The sequence below is a fragment of the Euprymna scolopes genome, chromosome 20 (genome assembly GCF_053919585.1).
Source record: "Euprymna scolopes isolate OS-2025 chromosome 20, ASM5391958v1, whole genome shotgun sequence".
NCBI classification, from domain to species: Eukaryota; Metazoa; Mollusca; class Cephalopoda; order Sepiida; family Sepiolidae; genus Euprymna; species Euprymna scolopes.
The window spans coordinates 83215103-83228318 of NC_136501.1; the positions used below are offsets into that span (position 1 = coordinate 83215103).

Sequence of the window (13216 nt, forward strand, 5' to 3'; positions counted from 1 at the left end):
GTTAAGAAAAATACTTGACAAGAGTGCTCAATTATCTGAGTAAGAGTCCAACAGATTTATTTCAATAATTACAGACACGTTTTAGAAACCAACTTTAGCTTTCATAGCCATACTGTATCCGGATTCCCAAACATTCGCGCAGATCTTCAGTGTTTTAGATGAGAATTTTCTCGTCTCTGCTCAGATTCATGTTAATCTGGTGGCACTATGAAATCAAGGTTCGTTTTTAAAACTTGTCTGTAACTATTTAAATTATATATATATATATATATATATATATATATATATATATAAAGTATAACAAATATTTTCTATATCCATGCATATACATATGTCATTTGAAGCGTATTCATATGTCATTGTATGTAATGCACGGGAAATACATACGTAAATGCGAATGGTCAAAACATGTGTCAATTACATACGTACATTTCCTATGTGTATTCACAATCATATTCTTGTCTTGATTATTATTTCAAAGTCTCGTTTTTTTTTTTTTTTCAATTTTATTTTTTCTTTTTAAAACCAAAAAAGGCTCGAATTTATAAAATGCACCCAACATGAAGTGTTTCACCAGGAAAGAAAAGAAGAAATGCCCGCGACATACAGTCACCAAACATCTGCCGTCGCCGCATGAACAAATGGGGTTGTCGGACGTGTTTATTGCGAATTGTTGTTTTGCTTTTTCTTCACACTTTACTTTCGTCTTCCTTAGATTGGCGCCTCAGCTGTGCGGAATTCGACGAAGTGTTTGTCGAGTTCGACTGACCTCCCCTCGAGTGAGTGCTGCCCTGTTTAAGTTGAGGTTTCGGCGATGGCGGGCGCAAACACTGCGCTAGGTTAACTATCTCGGTCTGGATGTTGGCTAGCGCCTGGATAACGTTGAACAGGGCTTTCTGGTTCTCTGTCATGAGGCGTCGTATAAACTCGACATCGTCCATCATTTTATTATTTTCACGGGTGTTTGATTGCAGATGTTGTAATCTGACGTCGAGAAGCTTTTGTTGCCGCTGGATGGCGTCCAATTGAGGAATAGCCAGTGTCGTGGCGATTGGACCAGAATTGGACACCGACGTTCGACGATTCGTGGACCGACACGCTCCTTTTTTGCGTTGATGAGCGGCGTTTCTCGCTAGAAAAAGAAAAGAAAAAACTGCCATTAGTAGTTTACATGAATTGCAATATAAGTTTTGGGATGCCATCCGATGAGATGTTCACCAAAATGTCCCCGCAGTCATATGAGCAGAAAGAGGTACATAAAAATATCAATGAACTGAGAAAGAGGTACATAAAAATATCAATGAACAAAATTTTGTCAATAAAACCTCATTTTGGAGGACATGAAAACAAGTCTAGAAAATACAGGTTAACCCGATAGAAATGCCAATAAAAATATATTAATAAAATTCACAAATCGTTCTGCAATCTTGACCATGTTTGATACAAATGAACTAGAGTCTATACCCGACTTGTCCACCAAGTTTCAGTCATGGATGTACAACAGCTTTCATTTTATCGATGTTTGATGATATACTCCAAAAATATTGCAAACACGTCTGGATAGTACGTGAATAACTCTCTTTACACTGCAATTTTTAGTAATAGACTGGGGATTGTTTAGACCACAAGTTCGGTAAGTGTGAAGTTGATTTAGGATCACAGCTCTTACTGACGAGACGTTCACCAAAATGTCCCCGCGACCATCCCAACAAGTCATTTGCAGTATGGATAAACTTCCCCATCCCATGCTCATCAATCACAACACATCTTTCTCGGCCTTAAAGTGCTCATAATTCATTATCCAATCTCGGCAAACTATTCGTGTTGAATAGATGAAGATGCATAATAGCTAGTACCATTTATCAATTTATTTTTATTTCGGACTATTAGTCTCATCTTTATTAGTTGTTGTTTTTCATCTTTTTATTGGATTGTTTATTCACAACGTTTCGGCCAACTAATTCCTCTGGCCTTCGTCAGGTGGTAACCATGACGGATAGGAACTTCGAATCTCCTAACTGCATTCTCAGCCATCACTGCCATCCATAGTTGTTGTCGTCTCACCACATTTTTGGCCAATTGACCTTTGGCACGCTTTGGGTGGGATTGAAACCGCTATCTTCAGACAATGTTCATCTGGAACTGTAGAGATTCAACGTCTCTATCAACTGCGCCACGGGCCCCGAAGGGCGATCAAGGTTGGATTCTGTGATCTTATAAATCCATGTTTATTTATTATCTGATCTTCCATAGCCAGGTCCGTACCGATTGGTATATATATTATTCCTTAATTGGAATTCATTTTTTTTTGAGATGAGCATTATATATATTAATTTATTTTTATTTCGGACTATTAGTCTCATCTTTATTAGTTGTTGTTTTTCATCTTTTATTGGATTGTTACAACAATCGTTTTGTAATATCTCGGATTCTAAATAAGCTGGAACACTGATTTTAACTGCTAAACCTACATTTTTATGCCAAGGAATTTAATGGTCCAAGTTATCATTTCATCTTTTGTAACCTCCCATATGGGTAAAAACTTAACAGCCCAGTCAGTCAGTCAGATACTAAATCAGAGTTATTTTTATGGAGATGTTTTTTAGCTGTAAACTTTAGATGATTGTGTAACTATCTTAAACATTATGACATGTTCGATCATAGTATATGCATCATCATCATCATCATCATCATCATCATCATCATCATCATCATCATCATCATCATCATCACAGCTTGGAAATTTTCATCGTTCTTGCACTGGTTGCTGCACTGACGCATGCCAGTACAGACTAAGTCCTTAGCCCTACAGGAACATCTGCCTGAAGGAACAGTCAGATTTACATTTGCATTGGACCATCTCAAGGATGGCATTAGAGGCTGGGAGGATCTCTGCGGTCGTTAGTTTCGGCATGCTATCCAATTGCTTGAAGTACCCATTTTACTCAATCATCCTCAGACATGGGAGGAACTATGAACAGGCAATGTATCAGTCACGAAAAGTGTCATTACCTGAGTTCTCCATGGAAGCACCAAGCGTTCTGAGGGCAACCATGATGACATGCAGATCATCCAGTCTGAGAATAACCATTTATTTCAAGTCAGGTATGGTGTGGTGTGATCTTCCTCAACTGCCAATTTCCTCAGCTGATTTGCTTATACGATCACAGTCATCAAAGTTGACCACTCGTGTGCCGCCCCTGGGAGTAGTGGAAAGGCTCCAATCTGTGCCAAGGGAAAGCTTTCAGACAGAAGTGGGCTGTATACTGCCCAGCCTGGAATCTTGCTGGAAGTTCCTCTATGTTTCATTCTGGATAAATCAGATGCAACAGCTCATCCAAGGTGAGATCCCCTGGATGATGGCAAACTATTCTGATCTCTTGGTAGGCTGTGTTTTGGGCGTGTCACAGTGAAGCATGTGTGACTAATAGACTCTTTGTATCACCTATGATCAGAGGTTCTGCAACAGGTCCTTTAGAAGGATCAACTTGATGGTTCCATGCACTATAGTAATGTTAACCAGCTTAGTTAGCAATAGTCATAAATGTGAAAATATATAACTTATTTTCTGAGGTAAAATTCAAGATAATGCTTACTATACACGTCTCATTATGTATCCACGCGTGGAGGATTGGAATAGCAATACAAAAACTACAATATATTAAAGAATCAGAGGCAAATTAACTATTTAAATTAATGATATAAAAGCAAAATTTTTTAGGAACAGCTGGAATATGAATTTATAAATGATATATATTTTTCAATCAATTGAGATTGCAAAGATATTGCAATAAAACAACCAAACACAGTTATGCATATAAGGTTAATGTTAAAATTTTTGTTGCTTTATAACAACTGCCGTTGGCTTCCTTGACACTGAAAATGTAGGGTTAGCAGTTAAAATCAGTGTTCCAGTGTTTTAGAGGCCGAGATATTACAAAACGTATATTTTATGGCTGCCATTTTGTAAATTCCAATATGACACATCTGGGTAAATGCAAACATTGGTATTCTGATTCCTTAGACCATAACCATTCCAAAAATGTATAGTTTTGGACTTTTTCAAAAAATTCCACAAAAGGAATCAACACATTATGGTTGTTAGTTGACTCAGGCTTCAAATTTAACGTTCAAACTTTTTTCTTGTCAGTGCAAATATCTACGCATGCGTCGAACTATTGTTACATCACACTTCCGGAATGTTACGTGGTTTTTCACGCAATGGCGTGTATTCTTGAAATGTGAATATAAGGAAATCGGTAACTTACCAGAGAGTTTAGCGTCCGCATCTTCGTCTTCCGGTATAGGCGGCGTTGCATAGGGTATTCTAGATGGCGTTTCCGGTACGGGTGGAGGCCCATCCGGCGGTGTCTCGAATAATTCTATTTCTTCTGCTCGAATATTTGCTATATCTTTCACTAGGTAAGAAAATGTTAGATTTAATGAGATGTATTTTTGATAAAATTAAAATACAACAAATTTTAATATTACAAATAAATTATCATTCAACGTGTAGGATAACACATTTTAGTATGTGCTAAGTTTGCTTTCTTCTACATTTTTCCTAGTAGAAAAGAATTAAGTAAACGTTTAATGGAGATACGGTGTTCCGGTGCTATCGTCCAGTCTATTGTACGTTTTGTTGTGTCACATAGATTTTTCATTTAACAAGAACACACAAGAGAGCAAAAGAGTAAAAAGAATACACCCATCATCATCATCATCATCATCATCATCATCATCATCATCATCATCATCATCATCATCATCATCATCATCTACCATGTATGTTTATAATTTTGATTAATTTAATAATAATTATTGAGATTATCAAAGTCACACAGAATATATGTTTTAAGATTGAGGTTAAAAAAACATCCATTTTTAATCGCTCTAAAAAGCTGTAATTTGCAAATAACTCATCAAATGGCTTATCGCTTACTTTCTTATGTTTGATCCTCTGCTAATATTTATACATACTCACACACTTTCTCTATTAATGTTTCGTAGATGACATATTAAGGCCATATCATGACCACGATAACACAACACAAAATAGTAATTGCGGTTTAGGGAAAGATAAACTCGCACATGCGATATTAAAAAAAGTAGAACCAGACTATAAACCTTATAAACCTTATAAGCCTTATAAGCCTTATAAGCCTTATAAGCCTTATAAGCCTTACACCTGATATGTTTTCAGATCTTCGAAACTAACTACTAATCGCAAGGATAACAAAGAAAAGCAAATGAAAAGTTGTCATCTGAAATTACACACACACACACACACACACACACACACACACACACACACACACACACACACACACACACACACACACACAAACAAACAAACAAAATGCTGTAAACAAACAGACAAATTTTTATTTTCAAAACTTACCATTTTCTTTTTCATCTTTTGCTCTTTCTAATTTAAACAAATATCGTTTAACCAGTCGATGCATAATATCCGTGTACGATGTTTCCTCGGATTTTAATTCTAGATTTTTACAAACGGTATCTCTGCGTTTCTGAAAGTTATAAACACAAAGAAAAAAATCATATGACATTGAAGTTAATCCTAAAAAAAATATTACAAGTTTTAAACTAGCCAAAGCCAATTTACTTATTGGTATAAGTAAATTGGCTTTGATAATCGGCCGATTACCGATTACTGATTAACAGGTTTTCTAATGTCGATTTATCAGCAAATTTTGTTATCATAAATGATACTAATATTAATTTAATTATATTGTAAATGAAGACAAATGAACTATTTTAGCGGTGAAAATTCACCGAAAGGACATGCACCATTGCATGTAAATACGGTTCTTCTTCTTTCTTGTATCATAGCGTGTTCGTCCCATAGAATAGATGGGTTAGGGTTGTCATTACCTTATGGTATGTATTTTCAAGCAACAGGCATGGTGCGTTGCTAACCTGTAGTCTTTTGCGACTGGACTAACTATTTTTTCTTTTTTTTTTACAAAGGAGTCACCATCACAGAGGCCACTCGAGGATAAGCGTAGAGTAGTCTATGGGACAATATCATAGTAATCGTTAGTAGTGGAAATTTGGTAAATTGAATTACTTAAGGGGATGGCTCATCAAGAATTTGTTTACGTTGGAGTTGAAGACGACCATATTATAGTCAGCTGGAAAGCAGACAAATGGAAGAGAGTTCCATAGGTGTGCAGTTCTAAGAAAGAAACTTTGTTCATGGAATCTACGTTTACGTTTAGAGACAGATAAAGAGTGAGGGAAATTATTGATAGTATTTTCAGCTAGGCGAGTGTTTCTCGTGAAAGTTTGGCGAAGGAGGCCCATAGATTGAAGCTCAGAACGAGCACTTGCCATGAAAATAACGATAAAGCAGAGACAGGCTCGCAACATCTCTTCTGTGAGAAAGAGGTTGCAGGAAAGAGAAAAGGGCATTCCCCACTAGGTTACGAAGTCTATTTTGAACTCTGTCCAGACAGGATAAGGTCTTTCTAGCAGCTTCTGTCCAGATGTGGCAACAATACTCCGTCCTTAGACATAGCTGACTCTTATATAGGTAGAGAATTGCATGTGCTTACTTCTATTTGAGACAAATAGAGGTAAAGCATATGGAAAACTTATTTTGCTTTCTATCGATTTTATCATTTTATTTTATCATTTTATTTTATCATTTTATTTCATCATTTTATTTTATCATTTTATACTTTAAATTAAAAAAAAATTATTGCTCTATCATTGGGTTTTCATGTTGAGAAACTGGACGATAAATTGCAACCACGTGTGAACCGAAAATAATATATTCTTTATCAGTTATACGCCTGTTCCTCATTGTTGGACATGTGCTACCATTACATATTTTTATTTTTCTTGTTTAGCTAATGCATGTTTTATTGAGATATATTGAGATAAGTAATTTAAATACTTAAAAAAATGAATTAAATATTGACAACAGCCACCAACCATTATGACAACCAGTTTCTACTGCAAGTATTTTAATGACAATTCCAAGAAAAAGGCTACATCTGTCTGCAAGTTTTGTCACGTGGTGGCAGATCAGCAACGACTAATATGTTAAACCATTTTAGAAAAGTTCACCCAGAAGAAATAAAAGTAGATGTTTCCTACATTAGATTTTTGCCATGAACTCCCAAAGTATCGTATTTTAGAATTTAGACCTAAATCATCGCATTTGACGCATCAATATTTAATTCTAATAATTTTGTCGTTTTCCTCTGTTTTTTACTTACAACATCAAAATGTTTTGGCTTTAGTTTATTTGAAAAAGAAATATCTAAGTTAGCAAGATTTTTACGATTACGATTGATTCACCATTTAAGATTATTATTGTACTGTGAATAATGAATGAAAGAGAGATAAATCTTCACAGCTTAACATATGACTTATCTCCCTTAGATTAATCGATTAATTATCGTCCATTTTTAAAAAAAAATCTCTTCTCTTATTTTTTGTTTATATTAACAACATTTTTACTACGTGTTTCTGACTGTAAGTTTCTCGCCTATATGCGACTTACAAATTATCATTTTCTGTTTTATGTTATTTCTCGCTAATTACAATTTCAATTGATTGAAAAATGTGCAGCTATAGGTGTATCAGAAGTTTTGGGGACTTTTTGACACCCCTAACACGAAACTGCGAATAAAATATAAAACACTCGTAATTTCTTTTTTAAAAGTGGATTGTTTATTTTCTTTATGGAATATACTTCCAAAATAAACAATTAAAGTTGTTTAAAAATAATAGAAATATTATTTTTTATTTTTTATTTTTGAAAAAACAGTGTTTACAAAGTGCCGGCGCAGCCAATTTTTTTTACGTAATGAAATCAATTGAATTTTACGAGTTAATTTTTTTTCAATTTTTAAACTTTAAAAATCTATCCAAATTTTTCTATTGGTTAAATTTTTACGATATTTTCAGAGTCAATGTGAAATTTTATGCTCTTTCCAATAAACCGAATATAATATTTTAGGAAAACGTTTTTTTTAATTCATCCCCCATTTTGAAATGTTTATTAAAATTTTAATAATTAATTTACTCACAAATTGAAGATAAAAGAACAATAAATAATATAGTGTAAATTAAAACAACAAAAAAGAAGTGTTTTTTGGGAAATTTACCTGAGTCCAAAGTGTAAAACCGATTTTTTTTAAAACCTTGTTTTTTTTTTTTTTAATTGGAAGGCTATGTTCTGCTTATATTGTCTAGTAAGTATTGGACGCTAACGACAATTTTTTCTATTTCATTCAATGTGAAAACAAACTTTTTTTTATATATTAAATAAAAGTCACTCGATAAAGTAGAATTAAAAATATATTTTAATTCTACTTTAACGAGTGACTTTTTTTTTTTAAATCAAAAATTTATGCATTTCTTTGAGAAAAGAAAAAAAATCCTCGACTGTTTTTTTTTAAAGGCAAAAACTTATAAGTAAAATTTGACTAGTTTTCAACTATGGGAACACACAAAGTTATATGGCTAACGCGAACGTGTGATTTTTACTTTCGTCTGTTCATCCGTAGATCTAAACAAGAACAGACCAGTACTTCCGATGTTTCGATAAGAACTAAAAATGCTTACGTAATGGCGCCTTTTTCAAAGAGTCGTTTAAAAAATTATTTTATTTAAAAAATAAATGGAATTTAAAATATAAATATGGATAAATTCTTAACAATGAAGAATGGAACTACACATTGAATAGTATTTTTTTAAAGGTAAGTGATTTTTTGGAATTTATATCGATTTTTTATAACCGAAGTAAGTAAAATTTCGTTGATTTTCTTCAAATCTTTTTTAAAGAAAACCGATTTAAAAAAAAAAAATATTGCATAATTTGCTATTAAACCTGTTATTTTTTTAAAGTTTGGTATTTGCTCCTTTAATTGAAAAAATTAGGGGTTGAATTGCATTTTTCAAGTAGTTATAAGCTTATAAAGATAGGAGGTCGAATTATTCAATTTTTTTCACACATTCTCAAGGTCAGTTTCTGACACTGCTAGTGCAGCTAGTCTAAAATATTATTATTTTAAGTTAAAATCATTTTCCTATTTTTGGGATTTATAACTTTATTAAGAAAAGTTAGAAAAAATCTGTTTAGTTAGTAAATAATCCTGATTAATATTCTGTTTTTTATTAGTCATCAAAAGCTGAAGAATTTTCATTCTCAGAGTAATTATACTCAAATACATCATCGGGTACTAATTTTATAACAGACAAATACTTGGATATTCACCAGTATAAAAAAATGAAAGTAAGTCTTAATTTTCCGCCCTCCTTTTCATTCTCCCCTTCCTTTTGTTGCATTTGATTGAAAAGTGACAAAAGGGAAAACAAAAAGAATGAAAATCGTCTGGGTTTAAACAACATTCAATTGTGGCACATATAAATGATTTGGCTAACTGTTAACACGACGTACTTAAAGAAAGGGTTTATAAGTTTGAACCTCACCTGGGCATAAATATTTTTACACTGTTTTGTCCTAAAATTATTATAAACACCAAAAAAGCAGATTGGTTAGTTGTATATTCAGTTTTCTCTAATTTACGTCATTTAGGAAAATTAGGAGATATAGGACAGCGCTGTATAGTCCTGCATAAAAGATTTCAAACTAGATAATATGATTTCGAATACTAGCAAGGTCTTTAAAAATTGAAAACAGATACAAAATATTCTGTTTTTTTCATAGACATACACGTCTATAAATTAAAAAATAATAGTTAAAATACATTCTCATAGGCGAAAAAACAAACACAAAAAAACAAAACAAAAAAAAACAAACAAAAAAAAAAAAACAAAGAAACCAAACCAAAAAAAAAAACAACAAAAAACAACAAAAACTTCGAAAAAACAATTATTTCTTTCGCAGAACAAAATTCAAAGATATCGTCTCTAGCCATCTATATGTATCACATATTTGGTTTTTACGTCATTTCCGGAGGGCAGTACTTTTCTAAATATTAATTATATTACAGCAGAATTCGATTTGTAATTTTTTAAAGTATCAAAATTATTTTATTTCTTTCATAGTTATCAACTCTTGTGACTTAATATTTAGAAATGCCGAGAAAAGTTTTCCAAAACAACGCCATGAAATAAAAAAAAAAAATGATATTCGATGGAAATGATGCATCATAAACGGAAGTTGTTAGTTGTTTGAACTAAAATCATAAATCCACATTCGAGTTTGTTGCCTTCGACTTCACCATTTCCGCTCGCTGTGAATTCTACACGACAAGGTAGATGTTTACACGGCGCCACTTTCTGAGCAGTGTAGCGCCCATGAAACACCTCTCTCGCAGAGCGACAATCACAGGTTTTATGCAGTTGTTAATTTCCGTAACTGTGACCAGATACAATTTCGTTCTTCCGGCTTCAAACACTCCAATCACAGGCTCGACAGACTCCTACTTGAAGCCAAACTGTTATAAAAAGGCCAAAACAAAACAAATGTCCAAACTGTAAACTTTCGAATTCACAATTGTCATGAAATTTCAAATCCAGCACTCTGTAAAATACAGAAACTAACACAGTTTCTTCACTTCTGCGTATTTTGGCACCCTAGTCGACCAAAGCATTTTGGCACCCTAGTCGACCAAAGCATTTTGGCACCCTAGTCGACCAAAGCGTCATATCAGCATCAGCTGGAAAAGATAAAAGCTGCTTTTCCTCATTCCAACTTCAGAAACGGAGCTCGCCGTTAAACAGGCTAGCAACAGCGTTTCCCCATTAAACCCCATTAAACGTTTCCCCATTAAACGACAACAGACAGACAGCAGCAACAGCTCCTTCCTTTTACAGCACGCTCAAAAAATCACCCATCATCAACATTTGCAGTTTACTTTCCGATCAGCGAACGTTCTATGGCAACTATGTCAAAACAACAGTTCAGAGCAAACCCAAAAGAACAGTTCAATTAGGATAACGACCCATCACCAGCCATCACCATCTTATTAACTTAGTAAATCATGAACTCTTCTTAACGGTTATATATTTCTTTCTTAACTACCCTTATATTTTGTTTGTACCCGACATTAAAAGAACACCCCACCAATTAAATTTTTCTCACCTCTGCCGGCAAGTCTGTAATCAATAACCCAAATCGTTCGGTGCCCAAAGAGTGGGAAAGTCAAACCACTTGCGACTTGACAACTTTCTGTAACAGTTTGTATGAATAAATAAACAACCACAGGTGAATTTTGTTCTTTTTTATCTTCCCTTTTGTTGCATTCGTTGGATTCGTTGGATTCGTTGGATTCGTTTTTCTCTCTCTTGTTGTCAAGAGAGTCCAATCGGTGAAAAGGGTTAATTAGATTGGACGCGTTTTGCCTGGCACCGACTATTGGAGTTTGTGATGTTCGAAATGCAGTGATAAAAATAAATATCCATTTTTATATAATATCCCCTATCCATTTTTTAAACAAGTTTTCATTGCCAGCTGCTATTGTACTGTTTCCGAATCTAAATAATAAATTTTATTTAAAGAATTAATAAGTAACCTTAATACAACTGAGTATTACCCGTTCAGTCCAGCAACAAACCATCCGCTTTTGGCGATATAAAAAAACAACGTGGGCCAATCGCCGCTGAAAACGTATGTGACTATAGTATTAGTATTAGAGGATTTGTGGCATCAGATCAAGTGGTGTCTGAGAACCAACAATTTGCCCCCAGAGACAAATTTCCACAACACAACCACAACACAACCACAACATAACCACAACACAGCTACTCCATAATGGTTTCTTATGACTAATAATTTAACCCAGATATATTTCTATGACAGAGCTACATTACATTGAGCCCTCAAACCAGAAATAGCTGCCAGGAAATCATCGATGGAAGAGCCACATCCACCCCTAATGACCTTGATTGTATGAACAAAAAGCAATAGAAGACACCATGAACCCAATAAACAAAGTAAGTGACAATTTCTTCTGTTCTCTTGTCGAAATTGTTGGTCAATTTAGTTTGAAAAAAAAAAAAATGTTATATAGAGCTGTTTAAACCGTCTGTTACTTTGAAAAGATCTAGACAAAATGGCTCGCACCAATCCAACTCACTTGAATAAAATAATTTCAGGTGGATCAAAGATTCTAACCTTTACAGGAAAAGACAGGTCTAAAAGAGAGAGAGAGAGAGAGAGAGAGAAAGAGAGAGAAAGAGAGAGAGAGTAAATATACAGACCTAAAGCAAATACATCTAGCATAAGCTTTCTCGTATTATAATAGCAGAAGATCAGAGAATATTTCAAGGGACCCCGAATGTGACGAATGGAGAGCTGTTGGTGTATGACAAATTCACTAATTCCGCTGATGTCACCAGGGTTTTAATTAAAATAAAGCAGAATTGACGCGAGGCGGTCGCGAACTCATCTATCAGGTAATTAGGGACGTCGAGTTAAGAGAAAGTTCAACCGTGCAAGTGCAGTGAGCCGAATTCTTTTGTCGACGCATTAAATAACCACATGGAAGAAATGATCAGACTAAATCTGGTAAATTCACCGGAGGCCTTGTCTGGCAAAACAGTGAAAGGTTCTTTGAGCGACTTCGATGTGGCCATATGAAGAAATAGGTTATCGTAAATGATAGTTTATCGAAGTAGAGATCAAGTGGAGAAATTAAAGGTACTCAAAACAGAAAACGAGAAATGTTCGAAGAAGGGCCACGGTGGCTGCAATAAGTTAACAATCGATGTAGCGAGTAAGAGACCGCAGCTATGATATGTTAGCCGTTAACATGTAACAACAGTATTGCCTATGGCCACCTAAGGAAGAAATAAATGACTTCGCCCCAGGGGGGAAAAGGACTAGTGTACAATCGAAACCCATTTACTACCATCTATTTGATCAAAAGCCTGAGAAAATCTATGAAATTGTGCAGAGAAAAAAGGACCATAGAGAAATATATCATAAAAAAATGCGAATCAGGATAAAATCGGTCGAAAAAGGTCCATTAAAGGAAACACAAAACGAAACCGAAATCAAGTACGATTGTCACATCCTCTGATAACCATCGTCCTCAGCTTACATCGGTAAAATCAACATATTCTCAATCGAAAAAGTGGAGTTGCCACCATAGGACGCAACTTATCATGATGGATCTCAACAAACAGTCGAATACAAATTACTCTCTCGGTATGGAAGAAAATAAACCAATAATAGTAGAAAAATCTCCCTTGTGAAAAAAGAGTGGAGAAA

The 13216-nt window shown here is 34.4% G+C and overlaps 1 protein-coding gene across 11 annotated transcripts in view; it reads right to left on the reverse strand.

The window, feature by feature from the left end:
* LOC145241503 (short transient receptor potential channel 7-like) overlaps positions 1-13216 on the reverse strand; it is a 979843-nt gene that overhangs the window by 135 nt on the left and 966492 nt on the right. For all 11 annotated transcript variants that reach the window (XM_080104523.1, XM_080104524.1, XM_080104526.1 and 8 more), the window contains 3 exons: positions 5402-5531; positions 4269-4418; positions 1-1132 (listed from right to left, as the gene is read on the reverse strand). The exon at positions 1-1132 is cut by the window's left edge. In XM_080104523.1, coding sequence (XP_079960649.1) covers positions 690-1132; positions 4269-4418; positions 5402-5531 — 723 coding nt within the window. In that variant the 3' untranslated portion in view covers positions 1-689. The remainder of the gene's footprint in view (positions 1133-4268; positions 4419-5401; positions 5532-13216) is intronic.